The 20,047-nt window shown below is 43.0% G+C and overlaps 1 protein-coding gene across 2 annotated transcripts in view; it reads right to left on the reverse strand.

Moving 5' to 3' along the window:
* The window catches only part of LOC147454210 (serine/threonine-protein kinase VIK-like), a 118,651-nt gene that overhangs the window by 24,175 nt on the left and 74,429 nt on the right, over nucleotides 1-20,047 (reverse strand). For both annotated transcript variants that reach the window (XM_086516205.1, XM_086516204.1), the window contains 4 exons: nucleotides 11,612-11,691; nucleotides 11,428-11,487; nucleotides 11,228-11,340; nucleotides 11,046-11,131 (listed from right to left, as the gene is read on the reverse strand). In XM_086516205.1, the coding sequence (XP_086372331.1) occupies nucleotides 11,046-11,131; nucleotides 11,228-11,340; nucleotides 11,428-11,487; nucleotides 11,612-11,691 (339 nt within the window). The remainder of the gene's footprint in view (nucleotides 1-11,045; nucleotides 11,132-11,227; nucleotides 11,341-11,427; nucleotides 11,488-11,611; nucleotides 11,692-20,047) is intronic.

Raw genomic sequence — 20,047 nt, forward strand, 5'->3', positions numbered from 1 at the left:
TGGCATGGGAAAAACAGGATTTGCCAATTTCATGGAAAGAGGGCTTACTTAAGTTGTTACCCAAGCAAGCGCTTTGCGAGAAGTTCTCTCATTGGCGGCCTATAACTTTGATGCCGGTGATATACAAGATTTTGGCTAAAATGTTAGTCCATCGCATCAAGGACCATTTGTTTACACGGCTTCATCAGGCTCAGTATGGTTTCATTCCTCGTCGTCAAATCATGGACAATTTGGCAAATCTTATGATTGGCATGGAATATACTAAGTATACGCAGCAAGATGTGCTCGTCATGCAAGTTGATATTGAAAAGGCCTTTGACACTGTGCATTGGGACTTCATTGCTGCCACAATGAGATGTCTAGGATTTGGTCCTAAGTTGGCAAATGTGGTTAATTTTTTGTATGATTGTAGTACGTCTTCGGGCATCCTGGACGGGGAATTGACAGAATCGTGGCCGCTTGGTTGTTCGGTTAGGCAAGGTTGCCCTATTAGTGCTTTGTTGTATGCAATTGCTTCTCATCCTTTGTTGATGTATCTTGATCACTTGACCTCTGCGCACCGTCTTCATGGTTTGCAGCTTCCTTCGGGTCATACTTTTATTGGACAGGCTTATGCAGATGACTCGCTGTTTATGCCCCGCAATCAGCAAAATGATGTTCAAGAGATTATGAACGCTTTGGAATTGTTTGCGCTTGCGGCTGGTCTAAAAGTCAATTTCCGTAAATCAAAGCTTCTGCCGCTTCGTTCTTGTGATTGGCATGCTCTGTTGTGGCCAGGAGAGATTGTTCTTCCAAATGTAATCAATAGGCATTTGGGTTATCCAATTGGATGGAATGTTACGCACACGCAGAAAGTGGATTGGGTTATGAATCGCATGAATGTTAAACTGCATTACTGGAAGCTTTCTACCTGGCCGTTACATGTTCGCCTTCGTATTGTTCAGAGTATCCTCGTGGCATCTGTTCAGTTCTTTTTGCCATTGTTGCATTGGCCCCGTCATTGTCTTGACTCTCTAATGTCGACCATTTTGTCTCATTTGTGGCGAACGCGTGCTCACAAAAAAGGGTTGCGCTTGATATAGATGGCGAAACTATGTACACCAAAGCACTTTGGTGGTTTGAATATATTGGATCTGCGTAGGCATGTCATTGCCAGGAAGGCTATGCTTTTGCCTACACTTGTGCAACAATCTCAGCCTTGGACTCTTATGTTTGCACACTTGATTCAGCATGTGGTTACATCTTCATTTGGTCACTGGCAATCATCCATGTGGGAGGCAGTATTTGGTAAGATGGATGCTCCTATTCCTCGATGCCCTCTTTCTTCCACCTTGCTTTCTGCATGGAAACAGGTTACGATTTATCTTTCCTGGAATGCTCGGACGGAAGGAAACTCGCTTCGTGCGGAGAGTCTTCATTGGAATCGGGCATTTTCTCTTACTTTGGTTGACCGCTCGCCTCGCCAAGCGTATTTCCTCTCCTGTCGTGGCATTCGAGTGGTTGAGGATGTGGTGGATGCGGATGGTTTCACTTTTGAGTTTCCATTTGCCGCTCGCCGCTTTGGATTGGGCATGCACTATCGCGAGTTTTGGAGAGAATTACAGCAAATGTTGTCAGGTTTCTTGCCAGTTTCACCTTTGGCAGATGGTGATCGCATGTCTGACTGGAAGCTTGGGGAAATGCCATTTCGTGATATTTCTGCTAGCCGGGCATATGCTCTTTTGCTGCCTCGTCCATGGATTGCTGATCATTGCAACGTTATTTGGCACATGCATAAACCCAATATTTGGTGGCGCAGGATTATATCTGCAATATGGGAAAGTCGTTTGCCGTTGAAAGAGCGTTTGTTTCTTTGGCAGTGTTTACTTGGTGTGCTCTCAAAGGTAACAATTTTCATGTTATGAACTCTGAGTATTTGTTTGTAGGTGTACTTCCTCTTAGTGAGGGAGTAGGAGCAGAGGAAGGTATGAGCCTCTGCAAGAGAAAAGCGCTCTGAGGAACTAGAGCCAGATCAGCCCAAGGGTTTCGTACCCGAGTTTGGGAAGTAGATCCACGAATCGGAGAGAGGTAGTCTCTCAAGTTGTGATCCGGAAGTTGGGATTCCCAAGTAAGGACTTCGTGTCCGGGAAAGCAGAGTTGTTCTGCGGGAAGAGGACTCTGGAAAGAGAGTTGGAAAAGAGTTGCAGGGATGCCATGCCCTGAGTCTGGAAGGTGAGATCCAGAGGCGAGAACCTTGATTCTCGAGGAATTGGAATAAGGAACGGAAGTTCCTTGGAATAGGGTTTTGCCCTAGGAATCGGAAGCTGAGGCTTCCGGGAACCATCAAGTCTTATTCTAGAACGAACGTGGTAATAAGTTCTGTTCAAGTGCTTGTATAGACTTCTCCTCAGTAATAAAGATACTATTACGGGGGGGGACCAGCCCATCTTCTGGTCCCCAGTACTGTGTCGATCTTCTCACTCTCTATTTATTTCTCTCTATATCCTCTGGCTTCAGTAATAAGTGATAAATCCTATTTATCCGAATGTATTTTATATTGTTATACGCTTCCGTTTGTTACAGTGATATCAGAGCATGGTCTCCTCTCTTTCTCTGTAAAGGAGGACGACTCTGGGAAGATACGGGAAGAAGCCATGAGAAGCCAAGAGAGAAGTAAGCAGGCGGAACCCTAAGTCCTGCAAGGAAAAGCTCGCAGAGTTGGAAATTTTTTTCTCTCTATGCAAGAAGTCGACACAAGACTTGGGATTCTCTGAGAAGGCGACAAGAGCATCATGCTCAAGAACCTAGAGAATCCATAAAATATCCATGAACGTCAATCCAGAACTATAGCCATGAAATCTCGTCATTTCGGGAAGGATATGAAGAAGGTCTTTAGACCTCAGAACACTCCAGTCAAGTTTTATACTTTTGACGTAACGGAAGATGCCCCGAAAGCTACCGCTTTCATTCGACAGTTTAAAGTTGCCTTTGCAAACGGCAATTTCTGAGAAACGGCAATTTCTGAGAAGCGTCGAAGATGAGGCATGTGATTAAACACCTCAAGGGGATTGCAAGTACTTGGTGGTATACCAAAGCTCTGCAAGGAACTTACAACAAGACTTGGATTCAATTCAAGGCTGAATTTTTCGACAAATTTTTTTCCTCTACACTTTGAGGAAGGCATGCAAGAAGATTGGGATGGGTTTTCCCAATAGGAACACGAGTGAGTCAAAGCAAGTAGTGGTTCACTCTTGCCAAGGTAGCTCCACTCTCGATCCTCTCTGAGGAAGGAAAGATGAAGAAATTCAACAAAGGACTTTTGCCCGAATTTTGTAGACGCATCTGCAAAATACTTTGAGCAAATGGTAGAGTCAGCAATAAAAGCTGAAAGTGTACACCTTAGTGTACATAGAATCCAATCCCGGTAGTGGGACGGGAATCATTGAACACAGAAATTTTGGAGTAAGGGAATTCAATCTAACTCCTGAGTTCTTGAATAGAAGACCCTCGAACTTTAAGTGAGAGGGCAGGTTTTCAATCAAAGTTATATCTTTGAGAAAATCATAAAGTGCATTGTGCTTGTTTGCTCTTTTGCACAAGATATGGTTATGTCTAACCGGGACTACCACTCTCGAGTGTTTATGAGAGCAAGATCAAACTAAAACATTGTTTTCTGAGATGAATTGGTTTGCTTAATTAGCTGGAAGGTCAACTATTGATCTGGTATCCGGTAATTCTCGAACAGATTACCTGCTACTGCGGGTAGGAAATTATGAAGGAACCATTATGAGCTTTCAAGCAAATTAAAGCTTTCATGAACTTGAGTACTCTTTAAGCCCACACCCCCTACATGGTAAGGGAAGATATGGTAGTGCTTTTTGCACAAGTGAATGACCACTCTCTTTAGGAGGGAAGGAACAAGCGACGACTACGGCCTGTGCTTGAGGAATCCAAGGATTAAAATCCTAGATTATTTGATGAGCAGGTTTTGCTCTAAGATCGAGCCAAGTGATCATCAAGTTGAGCGTCTTCGCTCTAAGGATCTTACGAAGGGAAGGTAATTTCCCAGGTTCACCGAAACTTTAACACAACTTAAGAATTATGTACACTTTTGAGTACATGGATAACACACGAAGATGCAGACCTATGCCAAGGAACTGGACGAGAGTTTGTTATACTCTCTTGAGCGCCTTTTTGCGCGCAAGAATATTCCGACACGAGAATCTCTATTTGACATGTGTTTGGTAGAAGGAATTTGAGTTTCTCTACGGAGAAGAGGTTTTCCGATGGTCGTTGATCATTGAGTACGCTATGTGCTTTTACCATTACAGTAGCAACTTTTGGTTGCGGTATATGTTTCTCCATGAACAGGTCAGTAGCATTTAGACGCTGCTGGAATAAATTTGAACTATTTTGTTCGTAAGAATATAATTCGCCAACCGTTTCAAAATGGTAAGAATTACAAATGGGAGAATATCCCTGAGAATAAAAGAGGGTTTGCTCTATTTTCAACCGGGTTTGAACGTACGTTCAGAAAATGCTATGGCTAGAATCCTATCTGCCTTAGGTTTTGCAAATCGTCATTGTGCTCGCAAGGTGAATCATTATTTTATGATTTTGTAAGGAAGAGATGCTAATGGGCGTCGGGAAATCACTGCTGGCGGTAATAACTCGCAGGAGGAAACGATTGGAAGGAAGTGCTGTCATGCACAAGGAATCTTTGGACTGCAACCGTCCGCCTACATTGAGCGACGGCCTGGAACAAGAACCTTCTTTAAGGTGATTGCAAATTGTGGAAGAAAGACATCGAACTTAATGCTCTATGACTTGGGCATTCCCTATGTGGGAGGACACAAGAGGTTTAATACCCTCTGGACTAACAACGTAGGATTATGCGCAAGGACAAATACCTAGATTGATTTCTAGGAAGATTATTCTTCTCGAATTTGAGAAGACAGAATCAAGTTAGCAAAGTCTTAGATAAGGAAACTTTGGATCAGAACAATTGGCCTACCCAAAGCAAAGGCCCGGAATAAGAACTTACTTTGGTAAGATGACACACTTGTTCTGCCATAGGAAGATTCACATGAGCTTAATGCTCTTGACATGCCCTATACGGGAGGACACAAGAGGTTTAATATCCTCAGGACTAATAGTGCAAGGTTATGCGCAAGGACATAGACCTAAATTGATTTTTAGGAGGATTATTCTTCTCGGGATTCAGAAGGTGGAATTGATTCTCGGAAAGACGCGAATGATGAGTTCTTACATGGCTCGTAAGTTTGATGATTGGTGAAGGGTATCCTCGAGGTACTAGAGGAAGGACATGAACCGGTAAGATAAGTATTGAATTTTTTAATTTTTTAATTTTGTTTAATTTAATTTTTAAGTTCTCTTTTGAGAAAGGACTAGCTCAACTCACCATTGAGCAAGATTTGGAATCTTTCCGGTTTCTCCCCGGCAGTTCAGTTGGACCTCTACAATTGAGGACAACTGTTTATAAGTGAGAGGGATGTTGCAAATTGGCTTTATCTTACAGAAAAATAATTCTAAATGAATTATTGGAATTTTAAGTGAGAGGGCTTTTCTCACTGGAGACATCCGAATACAGAGTATTCCTAGTGCGTCATTCAAAGTAATGACGGGAGCAATGAGAACGGGAATATTTGTAAGGCCACCAGGAACGGGTACTTCTGATGCGTCACATCGGATGGGTGACAGGGAGCATCGGAAAGAAGTATCCGACCATCCGGGAACGGACATCTCTGATGCGTCATAGGATGGGTGACATAGAGCATCGTGAAGGAGATTGTATCGTAAGTTCGGTAGGAAAGGACTAGGTGATGGATATTCCTGATGCGTCACAAGGTGGGTGACGGGTGCATCGGAAACGGAATATCCATAGTCGGGAGGAAATTCTGAACTGTGTTAGAATTGTGCACAAGGAAAAAGCAAGCACTTGAATGAAGATGGGTTCAGAGGAAACTTTGAGGAAAAACATATGCTTTTTGAGAAAGCGGGATTGTCTTTCAAGAAAGCAGATGCTTTCTCGCGAGGAAGTCTATGTCTGCATTGCAACTGTGCATGTGATTGCATCCAGGGACGCTTGGGAAGTGCTGTAAAATCATTGTTTTTAACTTATAAGGTTTTATTGAGTTTTGGACAGATTCAAACCATTCAAACCATTTTTAAAGGTGACCGGCCGCCCACTTAATAAGTGGACAGCCATCTGATAAATAAGGCAACAGATCAGCCAGTGTTTTCTCTCTCTCTTTCTCTCGCAGAGCAACGAAAAAAAAAAACGAAAAAGAAAATTGACAAAAAAAAAAAAAAAAAACGGCCGCGATCTCTACACGAGCAGCTATTCGTGTCCGTGGCTAGGAGCTATAAAAGCATCACATGCGCTTACTCAGAGAGGAAGACCAATCTTTGCAAGAGGAGATGTTGTTGCAAATGTCAGCCGTAAAGAAGACGTTGCAGGTGATGCCCATGGCTGCCCAAAGTGTACCAGATGTCGCCAAGACCAAGTGCGCAAGTTCCCTCGAGAAGAAGTGCCTAAGAAGCGTGTTTCCATTGCGACAAGTTGCTGTTTTTCTCTGTTTTCAGCCATAAACGTCGTAGATGGGGCTGATTTACGAGAAGGAACCCAAGAACACACCTCTTTTGTGTGTAGGATTGGAAGAGAGGATTTTCAATGGAGAGATCTCTTCCGGGGAATTGCTTTTCGAGAACGGAGTTACGTTTCGAGCGTCGAGACTTTGAAGGTAACGATTTTCATGTTATGAACTCTGAGTATTTGTTTGAGTAGGAGCAGAGGAAGGTATGAGCCTCTGCAGGAGAAAAGCGCTCTGAGGAACTAGAGCCAGATCAGCCCAAGGGTTTCGTACCCGAGTTTGGGAAGTAGATCCACGGATCGGAGAGAGGTAGTCTCTCAAGTTGTGATCCGGAAGTTGGGATTCCCAAGTAAGGACTTAGTGTCCGGGAAAGCAGAGTTGTTCTGCGGGAAGAGGACTCTGGAAAGAGAGTTGGAAAAGAGTTGCAGGGATGCCATGCCCTGAGTCTGGAAGGTGAGATCCAGAGGCGAGAACCTTGATTCTCGAGGAATTGGAATAAGGAACGGAAGTTCCTTGGAATAGGGTTTTGCCCTAGGAATCGGAAGCTGAGGCTTCCGGGAACCATCAAGTCTTATTCTAGAACGAATGTGGTAATACGTTCTGTTCAAGTGCTTGTATAGACTTCTCCTCAGTAATAAAGATACTATTACGGGGGGGGACCAGCCCATCTTCTGGTCCCCAGTACTGTGTCGATCTTCTCACTCTCTATTTATTTCTCTCTATATCCTCTGGCTTCAGTAATAAGTGATAAATCCTATTTATCCAAATGTATTTTATATTGTTATACGCTCCCGTTTGTGACAGAAACCAAGCACAGCAGACTTGGCTCAAGATCCTTCGTATCGCCAGGAGACAGAGCAAGGTAGCCCGGATATCAGGCTTCATGCAAGAAGACCTCATCAGTCCCCTATGCCTCCTTTCATGGGAGCATATAGATTCAAACAAGAGAAACGAGAGTTGATTCAAATGGCCGATCCGATGCTTTCGCTGGTCGACCCTAGTCTCCTGAAGTGAAAGTGCGAGCATTTTGGTTGGAGATAATTCACACTTAAGGATAGTATTATCACATCCAGGCAAGCTTCGGTAGAGTTAAGAGCCAACGCCATGCTTTCATTTAGATGTGGTGGCAAATACCTTTTACATGGTGAATCATGGCATTAAATGGTGTAGAAGCCAGAAACAAGCCTTCTTGGAGACAAGTTTGAGCAAACGACGAATGGTTGCCAAAGATGGCCCAACTAAAACAAGAAGGGCATTCATTGTTAACCAGAGAGGCACCATGTGCCAACTGAAAAAGAACAGCATTGAAACAAACTCTAGCACTTCAAACCCAACTCAGCACACGAGCGCGCGCACAGAGAGAGAAATGAAATGATATTAACGTCTTCAAAAGGCCAAAATGACCTATGAGACCTAGCTGCTACAACATAGTGAATCTCATACCATGTCCGGAATCAAAAAGAATGAAGCAAAAAATACAACTACTACAAGCTGGGACTGTATGGATGTGCCAGCTAATACAAAAGGTGCCCAATACAATGTGTAGTACAATGAGAGAAAGAGGGGGGGGGGGGGGGGGGGGGAGGGGGAGATATGGTAGAGATCCATCCTCATCTGCACTCTGGACATCGAGAAAGTATGGCTTGAATCCTCTATTGTAGTCTCCGTCGATACTGTGTAGCTCCTCTCCTCAATCGCGATCGTCTAGATCTCCCTAGCTCCAATGCTCGGTCTATGAGAATGCAAGTAGTGGTAGTATGAGTGCAGGCAAAGCTCTGCAATGGTGGCTGCTCCTCTGGCAGTCCAATATCTAGTGTAAAGAAATCTGTAATCTGTCTCTGGGACTCTCTCTCCAGCTCTCCTCAGTAAAGTGTCTCTATGCCTGTGTAACTCAAGTAGATACAATCCAAGACATCTTTGATCCTCATAACTCATGACCCTAGATAGAGGCCCAAAACCCTCTCTGAATAGACAATGAAAACGGCCTCGTATCTCATAGTATATTGTGCAATGACATACGTAACTCTGTCTTTGGCTCTAGATGACATAAGCGGCATATCCTACTATCCGTTGGTATCCCTCTGAATGTGACAATCTCAATCTCGAGCTGATGTGAGGATGTGTGTATCTGGCCAATGGCACAATGCAAACCATGAGAAAGATGTGTGTCCATATAGCTAGGTCGAATCACAAACCCATCCCTTGTGAGGTGGAGAAGATGCTCTCTATAGAAAGCCATCTTCGTGCCTAACTCCTGTACCGGCTCTATCCATGTCCTCGTGTCCAACTGGATCAGATCCTGACGAATGAGTCTAGTAATCTCCACCCGTGTTAGAGACATCAAGGGTGCCTGTAGAGAGTACTGAAAAGGAGGCAGCCTGTCCATGGTGAAGCCATTTGTCTGAAACCATGATGTCATCTGTGCATACCAACATGATGTATCCCCCTGTAGAGCTAACTGTCTGGAGGACTCTTAAGGCCAACCTGGCATATCTATCTCTGGTAGTATCCCATAGGCTGTGTACAGAGGAGATTGATCTGGTAAGCGCCTCAATTTCCATAGGGGGGGCAGCTAACTCCGCTCGAATGATATCATGTGGTACGTAGGCCTTGGATCTAATCAGCCGAGAGATCATAGATATCAAGGGCCTCTCCATACGTCTCCAACCATCCTAGTCTACAGAAGGTCCCCGTGCACCCCATATAGCATAGTAGAGGCAACCAAAGTATCAAAAAGCCATAACTTTGTCCTAGGTTCAACCTGCGAACACATCCTCTCCAATCTTCCTAAAGCCGCATAAGCTCTAGTCAGTCTAGTCTCTGCTGCTCTTCTCAAAGAAAATCTCGGCCCAGTAAAGACTACCCCCAGGTAAGTGTATGCATCTGTCTACTCCACAATCTCCTGACCATATGTGAAAGTAGGTGCTGATCTCTTGATCCACTGTGGTGTGGTGTTAAACACCATAACCTTGGTTCTACCAAGGTTTACACACAATCCACTATCCTCTGCAAAACTTTGTAGTGCATCCAAATGTTGTTGCATACCCTCTAGTGAGTCAGATATCAACACAATATCATCAGCATATAGCAACAATGGGATCCACGTCCTTGCCAGTTGGGCACCTCTGTCACCCTCTCTATCAATGTAATCAGACACCTCATCAACATACATACCAAATAGAGTAGAAGACAATGGGCAGCCCTGTTTCACCACAATAGTAGAGTGAACTAAATCAGATACCCCTTCCGGAGTGCGTATATGTCCCATCATTGATCTGTACAAAGCCATAATCCCCCAAATCAACTCTATGGGCACCCCCATCTCCTGTAGTCTGCGCATCAATCAAGCTCTCAGTACCATGTGAAATGCTTTGCGGAAATCCACAAAGCTACAATAAATCCGTCTCCCATGTGACCTGCCCTCCTCAATGATGGCTCTGAGTGTCAGAATATGATCAAGAGTGGAGAAACCCCTCCTGAAACCGGCCTAACCCTTTGCTCATACACCCTCACCCTCTGCCCAATTACTCAAGTGCTGCTCAAGAATGAATGCTTAAAACTGTGCCAATGTGTGTCCAACCATAATAGTGCGGTAGTTCCCAGGATCTGTAGGATCACCTGGCTTGAAGATAGGAACAATAGTAGACAACCTCCAAGTCTCAGGTGACCCCTCACACATGGCACGATTGAACAACACTGCAAGAACCTCCATCAACATATCCCTAGCATGTATAAAGTGCTCCGCTACTAGACCGTCATGATCATATGCCCTCAAGGTCCTCATCCTATCAATGGCCCTTTGTACCATCCCAGTGGTAAAGAAGGTGCTCGTAGCTGGGCATGGTTCTGTAGGGTCTGGAAGGGTCTCCTGTCCAGGAACCGTATATAACGATGTCGCACATCAGGTGAAGTAATCACTAGGGGAGGGGAGTGCTCATGAAAGAGTCGCCATGCCTCTCCTGAGTCCCTACTCAAGAACACCTGGTATAAGTCTCGCTCCATCTGAGCTAGGTAGGCTCGCTTCTTCCGTCGCACAAGGCGCCGGGAAGCAATCCGAGACTGTCTGTAAGTGATGACTCCTAAGAGAAGATCCCTCTGAAGCTGGGCTTTCATCTCTCTGGACTCCTCATCGTACCAACTATTCTGGGGCATGCTCCCAGAATGTCGTCTCCTGCCCGACTGAGTGTGTGGGTATGCCACTCATGCAGCACCATGCAATGTCGAGTGGTGCACTCCTCCACTGAGAGGCTTGTACCAGTTGTGCCTTCACATAGACGGTCCTAGATCTCCTCTGTATAAACGGAATCAGTCTCAGGTGTAAATGTATAACGGGTGTGTAACCTGCCTCCTGATGTCTGGGCTCACAAAGAGACTATAGGAAAATTTGCAACATGGAACATTATTAGTGTGCTTCATATAATGACCAATCTCGGTGATGAATTACAGTCATACCTCATAGAGTATCATCGCAAAAGAGAAGACATCGACTTTTGTATCGTATGACTTATGGCAGAAGACCTCTGGTGCCATATATCGATCTACACATGAAGTCATCACCAATATGCATGTAAATCTAGACAAATCTTATGGCAAATGCATGGAATATTGAAAAAAGAAAGTTGGTCAAAACCTACAGCTGCCTGTTTCTCCTGTTAAGATGTATGCTTGACGGGATTTAATTCTGAAAATTTTACTCAGTCCAAAGTCTGCAACTTTCACATGATCATTCTCCAGAAGTAGCAAATTTCTACAGTCCAGAAAGATCAGGTAAATAAGCAATCCCTAGCGCTTGAACAAAGATCTGTTTTTTGAGATGAAGGACTGCAAATCCCACCGAGGTTTCAAGTCGCGATGGATAATACAATTAGTCCCATTGTGCAAGTAAATCATTCCCCTGATATTACAAACTGAAACTTTTTCAAAAAGGGTACGATCAAAAGAAGCAACAGATTCCAAAAATATGTTAAAATCAAGGCCTCTTAGAACTTGTCATCACTAAATAGGGGTAAAAAAATTACCGGGCAATATCTTTGGCAAACTTGATAGCAATAGCCAATGGCAAAGAGCCATTGTCCTTTAAATAACTGTGAAGATCTCCCTGCAGGTTTTAGAATTGTCTTATAAGCAGGAGCAAAATTGCAAGAGCATTTAAATCTATTAACTAGTGACCATGCAGCATCAAGCAATGTACTTTTTAGACTCTCATGGATATAAACTATAATTCTCTTCAAACATTGCATGGCATGCAAAGAAAATTGCTGCCTTGGTTAATAGGACATCCTCTATGACATGTCCGATGCTGTCTTGCAATCAAAACTGAAAACATTCAACATTAAGGTCTCCACTTGGAATGCATGTGAAAGCATCATCACAAGCTCCTTGAACAAGTAACTGGTGTTTAAACTGTCCAGTCAAATGTCTGGAAAGTTGGTAAATAGTGCCTGGTAAGCCTTTTGCCAAAGACGTATAAGACAAGAGATGGAAGATTAAAAGTTCAGCGCCCAAAAGTTGAGAAAGCTTACGATTTGAGAGAGGTTGAGACTTACATGATGTTGCTTGTCTGTAAGAAGTCATGCACACAAGCTCTTAGCCTTAATCTAGCAGAGAAATTTTGAAAAAGAATTCGGAAGCTTGGAGGATAAAAGCAACCCAGTAAAGTTTCTGCATCATATGCCCTTCCAAGTTCTCCCGCACTCTTGAGAGAGACTCTGATGTCTTGCACTAAGATGAGGTAGTATCTTCTGATGGCTGAGCATCTGTATACATCTATAGCATGCTAGGGTTAGGAAGACTGAGAGTTGGGACTTGGTCATAGAGCCATTGCATATGGTAAGACACTTTTGTATGTTTTCACCATGCCCGCCTGTTGGAGAGGGCCACTAAGAGGTGTCCCAATTGGGGGAGGTGAAGGGTGGTTTGAGTGAAATAGCTGATCCCACTTATCAGTTTCAGAAAAACAACATCATCAAGTCTAATTGCCAACCCAAAAAATTTCCAGTGTTAGGATAATAACTTCTATGAACAAAATGCATTCTTTTTCAGCTTTTCTATTTGCACTGAAAGTTTAATATTAAACTAGCTTTTTTTGCTTTAAATTTCTTACATAATACTCCCTATCAAAGCCTATTCTGTATAGAATAATGGAATCACTCAAGATACAATGTGCATGGGCACGACCAGTGTGTCTATGCAAGGCCCTGTAATGTGGCCCTATCATTCCAATTGAAGAGATGCATGGGGTAACAATATGCTGCGTAAGATGCGCGTGCTGAATAGTTTGTTCATTGGCTTCATTGGCGAGGCTCCATCTAAACTACAGTTCCCGAATAAAATCTTTTGAAGATGGCACGCGCGTTCCTTGATTATTGGTTTTGTGAGTACTATTGATTGTATCTTTGTTGATCTTTGTTGCTTCTTTGGCACCCATTTGTATTTTGGTTGTGGAGACAGCGAAGGTGCTTGTCGTTTTGGTCGCTTGGGTCTCCATTGCCAAGTGGGTTTGTTGCTTGTTGGTTCATGCTATGGTTTGCTCGTGGGAATCCATTTATACTTGGGTTGGTTGAATATAAAGTTTGTATGTTGTTTTGACTACCCTTTCCAAGTATAACAATTGTTAGGGTGGCAAATTGTTGCTTGTGGTTGGTTGTTTGAGCTCAAGGGCAGACAAAAAGCTTGTGTCTTGGGTAACCATATCTCCTTCGGTTTTTCCTTCATGATTGACTTCTTTACCTGGACTTTCCTGATGAGTTTTTCATGTGGTTGCTTAGCTGAGAATTGCCATTGGAAAATCCTATTCCTCAACAGGTGAAGGATTTCAGCAATTTGAATCATTGAGCACAAAAGGTCATGTAATGGTTATCAATCAACGTGTAGGATACAACGATCGAACACATAGAGAATGTGGGCCCTCCAAAAGAGGCTTGGAACAATTTGGTCTCACAATATGTGACCAACAAAAAAGGAAGTTCCTAACAAAGACAAGGTTGAATAGTTCAAAAGAGGCATGTCGTTGTCACACACTTCGGATATCCTATGGCTGGCAAGTAACTAATACTAAATGTCAAATTGCACTATTGGAAACTATCTACATGGCCGTTACATGTTCGACTTCGTATTGTCCAGAGCATCATGATGGCATATGTTAGCTTTACTTGCCGTTGTTGCATTCGCCTCATTCTCGCCTCTCGTCGCTTATGTCTTATATTATATCTCACTTGTGGTGCACTTGTTCTCACAAGAAAGGCCTCCATTTGTTATCAATGGAGAAACTTTGCACTTTGAAGTGTTTTGGGGAGCTGAATACTTTGGATCTTCGCCGACACACATTAGCGAGGAAGGCCATTTTATTGCCTACTCTTGCACAGCAGTCTCAGCCAAGGACAGTTATTATTGTTGCATTAGGTCAGCATGCTACCACTCCCGCAGCATGCTACCACTCCCGTCTTTGGTCATTGGAAGAATTCCCTTTGGGAGATAGTGTTTGGCAAGATGATCAGTCATATTCCGGGTTGCTCGATCACCTCTAGTTTTCTCTTTGCTTGGAAAGTCATTACGGCTCATCTCTCTTGGCATAGCAGATAGCAAGCAGATAGCAATTCGTTGCGCTTGGAAAGCATTCACTGGAGTAGGACGTTCTCTCTTATTCTTGTTGACCACTCGCCTCGCCAAGCTTACTTCCTTTCTTGCCAAAGCATACGCACGATGGATGATGTGGTGAATTCATATGGGAATTTGTTGTTTTTCTCACGCAGTAGCACGCTGGGTTGGACGTGCATTATCGTCAGATTTGGAGTGCGCTTGTGTCACACCTCAATAGAAAAGAACTTGTATCTTTTTTCTATTAATCTTAAATTTTACAAGTGTGTTTTCGTTTTGTAAAACAAGATAGCTAGAACAGTGCACCGTAGTATGATCACCGATGAGTAGTCACAGGTTAAGGTGGACCCCCACAGTGGGTTAGAACATAGATAGTGCACACTCCCACCTAGATAACCCAATAGGGCGCCTGTGACTTGTAACTCATGCATATCGGGATCATGTTTGCACATAGAAAGGGTTGATGCCTTGGAGTGTGGGCTAGATCCGCCTGAAAAGACAGTTACAATTAACAAGATGGCATGATCATGAAGATTGCTCATTATGCATATGTAGACTGAATGCATTGAATGCTTTATCTCCTCATAGAGATTTTAAATCCATGCTTTGAAGCAAAAACCGTATTGTACTCAGAAAGCGCTTTCAATTGATACCCATATTAATGTGTGTTTTTAGCAATTCCAAGATGAAAGCTTCTAGAAGATTCTAGAAGGAAGGTTCCAAAAGGAAGACATGTGGTGGCACACTTGTCACAAACTTTCCAAAAGATGAGACACTTGTCAAAAAGCTTTCAAAGGAAGAGACAAGTGTGTGGATACTTGTCAAAAAGCTTTTAAAGGAAGAAACAAGTGTGTGGACACTTGTCATGCCAACTTTATCTTTTACTAAATACTTGTCACAATCCTCTTCACCTTTTTCCTTTTTCTCTTGAAGCAACTTCTCTATAAATAAAGCCTCTTTCCCTCTCATTTCCCCATCTCCTAGTTGCTGAATTTTCCTCTACCATCAGCCCAAGAAACTCCCTTCATTACCATCTCCATCTCTCTCTACGCTTAGTATTCCTTCATCCTCAAGAAGCACACCTATAAATCTGAAATTCTGTTGTTTCCCTTCAGTTTTGCCCTCTTTTATTCATCCTACAAGCCACCAAGACACTAGATCTCTTCTCTAGCATACGCAACAGCTAAATTTTATCTTTGTACATATATTTGAGAGTCTACTTATGTTTACTTTTATGCATGTGCACATGGCATCTTGCATGATTTACGAGTGTGAGTCTACTTAAATTCACTCTCGGGTTGATTGTAACTGAGCTCAATCCTAAGGTACTTGGGTTAAGTAGAAATCTATTTCCTTCGAGGGGGGTTTGCCCATCTTCAACCATCATTCTGCCTCTTGTCTCTTTGAAGTGTTGTGATTAATATTTTGTCAAGTTCTTTAAGCATTAAGCACTCTTAGTTGTACGGGGCTCTTACAATGGTATCAGAGCTTTGGCTTGATCCTCACCCCTATGCCACCTTTGCCTGACCATTTCTTATTTTACTAATGGAAGACACAAACATTGCTATCTTACAAGCTCTTCAAAGTTAACAAGAGGAGAACCGCTCCATTCGAGAACGACTTCTCAAACTCGACAAGGGCGAGAAGCCCAATGAAGCCAAGAAAGAGCAGCCAGCAAAGCAACGCAATTCTAATGGAAGGAGCCGATCACGAAGCCCGTTAGCCATGAAGAAGGAGAATGGACGAGGCAAAAGAGGACGCTCTATCTCAAAGAAGAGAAGCCATAGAAACCGAAGTACATCCTCTACATCAAATTCATCTAGTGAATCTTTAGATGTGTCATTATCAAGCAACAAGGAGATACCTCATTCATACAAAAAATCTCATCGGCAAAGACGTCGATATTCTTCACCCTCTTCTTCATCTTTGGAGACAAGTTCGTCCTCCTCTACTTCGAGATCTAGGTAAGAAAGAAGATACAAGAAGAAGAAGACCAAGTCACTCTCGCAACTTGAGAAGAAGGTCAAGTTTAGTACGTATGATGGTTCACGAAATTCTAATCTTCTTTTAAAATTTATTCGTCAATTTCAAATATTGTATGGTCGTGAGAAGTATAAAGAGAAGGAGAAGATTAAGGTTGGGTTCACACTAAAGCGGCCGCAATCACACTCCAAAAGGTGCATTTCCAGCCGGAAGAGTAAACGCATGCACTCTTCCACCGCCCATCGGTTCACACAGGATTGGAAGAACCCGGTTAGATATTTTTCATCTGCCGCCCATTGTGAACACTCGAGGCCGGCGGAAATCAACACTAAAGTGCCTTTTTTCAAAAGGTTTGAGGTTATTAAAAAATAAATAAAATAATTTGAGCCTCCAACAAGGATTTTTTGCGGACGTGGAGGGTAAAAGCGTTTTGTGCCGGGGGAGGGGGGGGTCAGAAGAAAATGTCAATCATTTCAGGGAGCTGGCAACGTTTTCTCTCTACTGCCTCCGCGCTATGTGAACTGGTCTGCCTACCTGGCGCAATGTGATTGGCTGCGCGCATGCATCATTTCTCTTCCGCCGCCTACTGTGAACCCAGCCTAAGTTTGCAGCTTTACATTTGACCGATCTAGCTCACACTTGGTGGACGGGATTGGAGAATGATGGTGTTGCCCCAAGATCGTGGAGAAGTTTTGTTCGCATATTGCAATCCCAATTTCTTCTAGTCCATTTCAAGAGGGATATGAAGATGGAGTGGAACAGCTTGTAATGAATCTTTGGAAGAGTACATCAAGAGGTTTTGGGAGCTACTTTTGAAAGTCCAACATTTCAAGGAGATCGGCAACTCTGAAAAATTAAGGACGTTTCAAGGAGGTTTGCATTTTAAACTTCGCATTGCTCTAAATCATTACTCTTGCTCTAATCTTAGGGAACTCATAGACCATGCTGAGACATGGGAGTTAGAGCACAATAGTGGAGACTCTCTTTCAAAGAGAAATAAGAAGAGGCCATCCAATTGGGAAGTAAATTCAGCCCCTAAAGAGGGACAAAACCAGCACCAAAAATCAGCCTTGGTGCTCCCCAGTTTCGTTCAACCTTATATCTTCCAAGGAAGCAGTTTATTGAGGAAGAGAAACAACAATATATGAAAGAAGAGAAGTGCTTCAAATGTGGTAAAGAGAGACACATAGCAAAGCAGTGTGCAAACAAAGGAAACAACAAGGTTCCTTCTGAAGACAAAGCCAAGCCAATGGCCACAATCAACGCTATACGAGATGTGGTTGGCAATACAAACCATACTCCAGCAATGCGTCAATTACTTAAGGCTTGGGGACAATTTCAAGGAAAGCAAGCTTTGCTTCTAATCCATCCCACGGCAAACGAAAATTCCTTAGAATTTAGCCAAAGAACTTGGCTTAAAGAATGACGACATGGAGACACCCCTAGAGATTCACCAAGCCCTAAATGCCAATGACAAAGACACATTGAAGACAGTTGTACCCTACATCGGCAAGCTTAAATTTGAGCTTCAAGGTTTCAAAGATCAAGACACCTTTTGCATTGCAGATCTTGACGCCGCAAATGTCATACTTAGCATGGCTTGGAACCATAGAGTGGACTCAGCCATCTACTCTCAAAAGAAGACCGCCGAGTTCACCCATAAAGGCAAAAAGTACGAGATCAAAGCAGGCGTAAGTGGGGACGCCATACCCATGGTAAGTTATACTCAAGCCTCCAGAGCAATTAAGAATTGTGTGCAATGTTGTTTGCTTTATGTAAATCATAGTCATGATAAGATGCATGTTGAAAATCACGAACAACTCAAAATCTTGGAAAAGTATAAAAGTTGTTTTTCAGAAGATCTTCCTTATCAACTACCTCCAGAAAGGCTTGAAGATCATCAAATAGATATCATCCCTAGTAGCTCTCCTCCCAACATTTCGCTTTATCGAGTAAGCCGTCCTCAACAAGAGAAATTAGGAAGCAAGTGGAAGACCTACTTAGTCTTGGGTTGATTAAGCCTAGTAGCTCGCCCTTTTGTTCTCCAGTTCTTCTTCAGAAAAAGGATGGCACCTTCAGAATGTGCATCGACTATCGGGCACTCAACAAAATAATTGTGAAGAACAACTTTCCCATTCCACGAATTGATGACATTTTGGATCGCCTAGGTGGCACCAAGATTTTCAGCAAGATTGATCTAAAGAGCGGCTATCACCAGATCAGGGTAATTCCACAAGATACCCACAAGACTGCTTTCCGTACTTCTTTTTTTGGCTTATACGGATTAATGTCTTGGAGTGTGGGCTAGATCCGCCTGAAAAGACAGTTACAATCAACAAGATGGCATGATCATGAAGATTGTTCATTATGCATATGTAGGCTGAATGCATTGAATGCTTTATCTCCTCATAGAGATGTTAAATCCATGCTTTAAAGCAAAAAACATATTGTACTCAAAAAGAGCTTTCAATTGATACCCATATTAATGTGTGTTTTTAGTAGTTCCAAGATGAAAGCTTCTAGAAGATTCTAGAAGGGAGATTCTAAAAGGAAAGTTCCAAAAGGAGGAAATGTGGCGAGACACTTGTCACAAACTTTCCAAAAGATGAGACACTTGTCAAAAAGCTTTCAAAGGAAGAGACAAGTGTGTGGATACTTGTCAAAAAGATTTTAAGGGAAGAGACAAGTGTGTGGACACTTGTCATGCCAACTTTATCTTTTACTAAACACTCGTCACAATCCTCTTCAACTTTTCCCTTTTTCTCTTGAAACAACTTCTCTATAAATAAAGTCTCTTTCCCTCTCATTTCCCCATCTCCTAGTTGCTGAACTTTCCTCTACCATCAGCCCAAGAAACCCCCTTCATCACCATCTCTCTCTACGCTTACTATTCCTTCATCCTCAAGAAGCCATATCTCTCTCTCTGTCTAGCTTGCTGTTTTTCAGGACAGCACACCTATAAATCTGAAAATTCTGTTGTTTCCCTTCAGTATTGCGCTCTTTTATTCATCCTACAAGCCACCACGACACTAGATCTCTTCTCTAGCAAACGCAGCAGCTAAATTTTATCTTTGTACATATGTTTGAGAGTCTACTTATGCTTACTTTTATGCATGTACACATGGCATCTTGCATGATCTACGAGTGTGAGTCTACTTAAATTCACTCTCGGGTTTATTGTGACTGAGCTCAATCCTAAGGTACTTGGATTGAGTAGAAATCTATTTCCTTCCGAGGGGGGGGGGGGGGTTGCCCATCTTCAACCCTCATTCTGCCTCTTGTTTCTTTGAAGTGTTGTGATTAATATTTTGTCAAGTTTTTTAAGCATTAAGCACTCTTAGTTGTACGGGGCTCTTACAACTTGAGCATATGCTGGGTATTTTCTTCCCCATTCCGCCACTGGCCAGTGGATGCCATCTGCATGACTCGACTTTATGGGACACTCCTCTTGATGCCATTTCGGACCGCAACATTTATGCTTCTCTTCTACAAGAGGCTTGGCTGGCTGATCATTGTAATACGCTTTGGTCTTTACACAAATCTGATCAATGGTTAAAAAAGGCTCTTATTCCAATCTGGAAGTGCCACTTGCCTCTTATGGAGAGTCTATTTCTTGGGCCTTGCTTGCTTGGAGTTCTCCCTGCTTGATTGACTGTCAGACATCTGCTTTGGGATTGTCGCTTCACCAGGGCTTTCCTTGACCACGTTTCTACATGTATGCACGTTCGATTTCCCTCATCAATTTTCCACAAACAATTTTGGGTTTTTGGCATCCTCCTGACTTCCTTTCAACAATTTGCGATCTTCTTCACATGGGTCAGATTTTGGTAACTACGGCCTTTGTGGCGCCAATGCAATTTTTGCATGTTCCATCA

Source organism: Adiantum capillus-veneris, chromosome 7, assembly GCF_014529385.1.
Source record: "Adiantum capillus-veneris isolate H3 chromosome 7, ASM1452938v2, whole genome shotgun sequence".
Lineage (NCBI taxonomy): Eukaryota > Viridiplantae > Streptophyta > Polypodiopsida > Polypodiales > Pteridaceae > Adiantum > Adiantum capillus-veneris.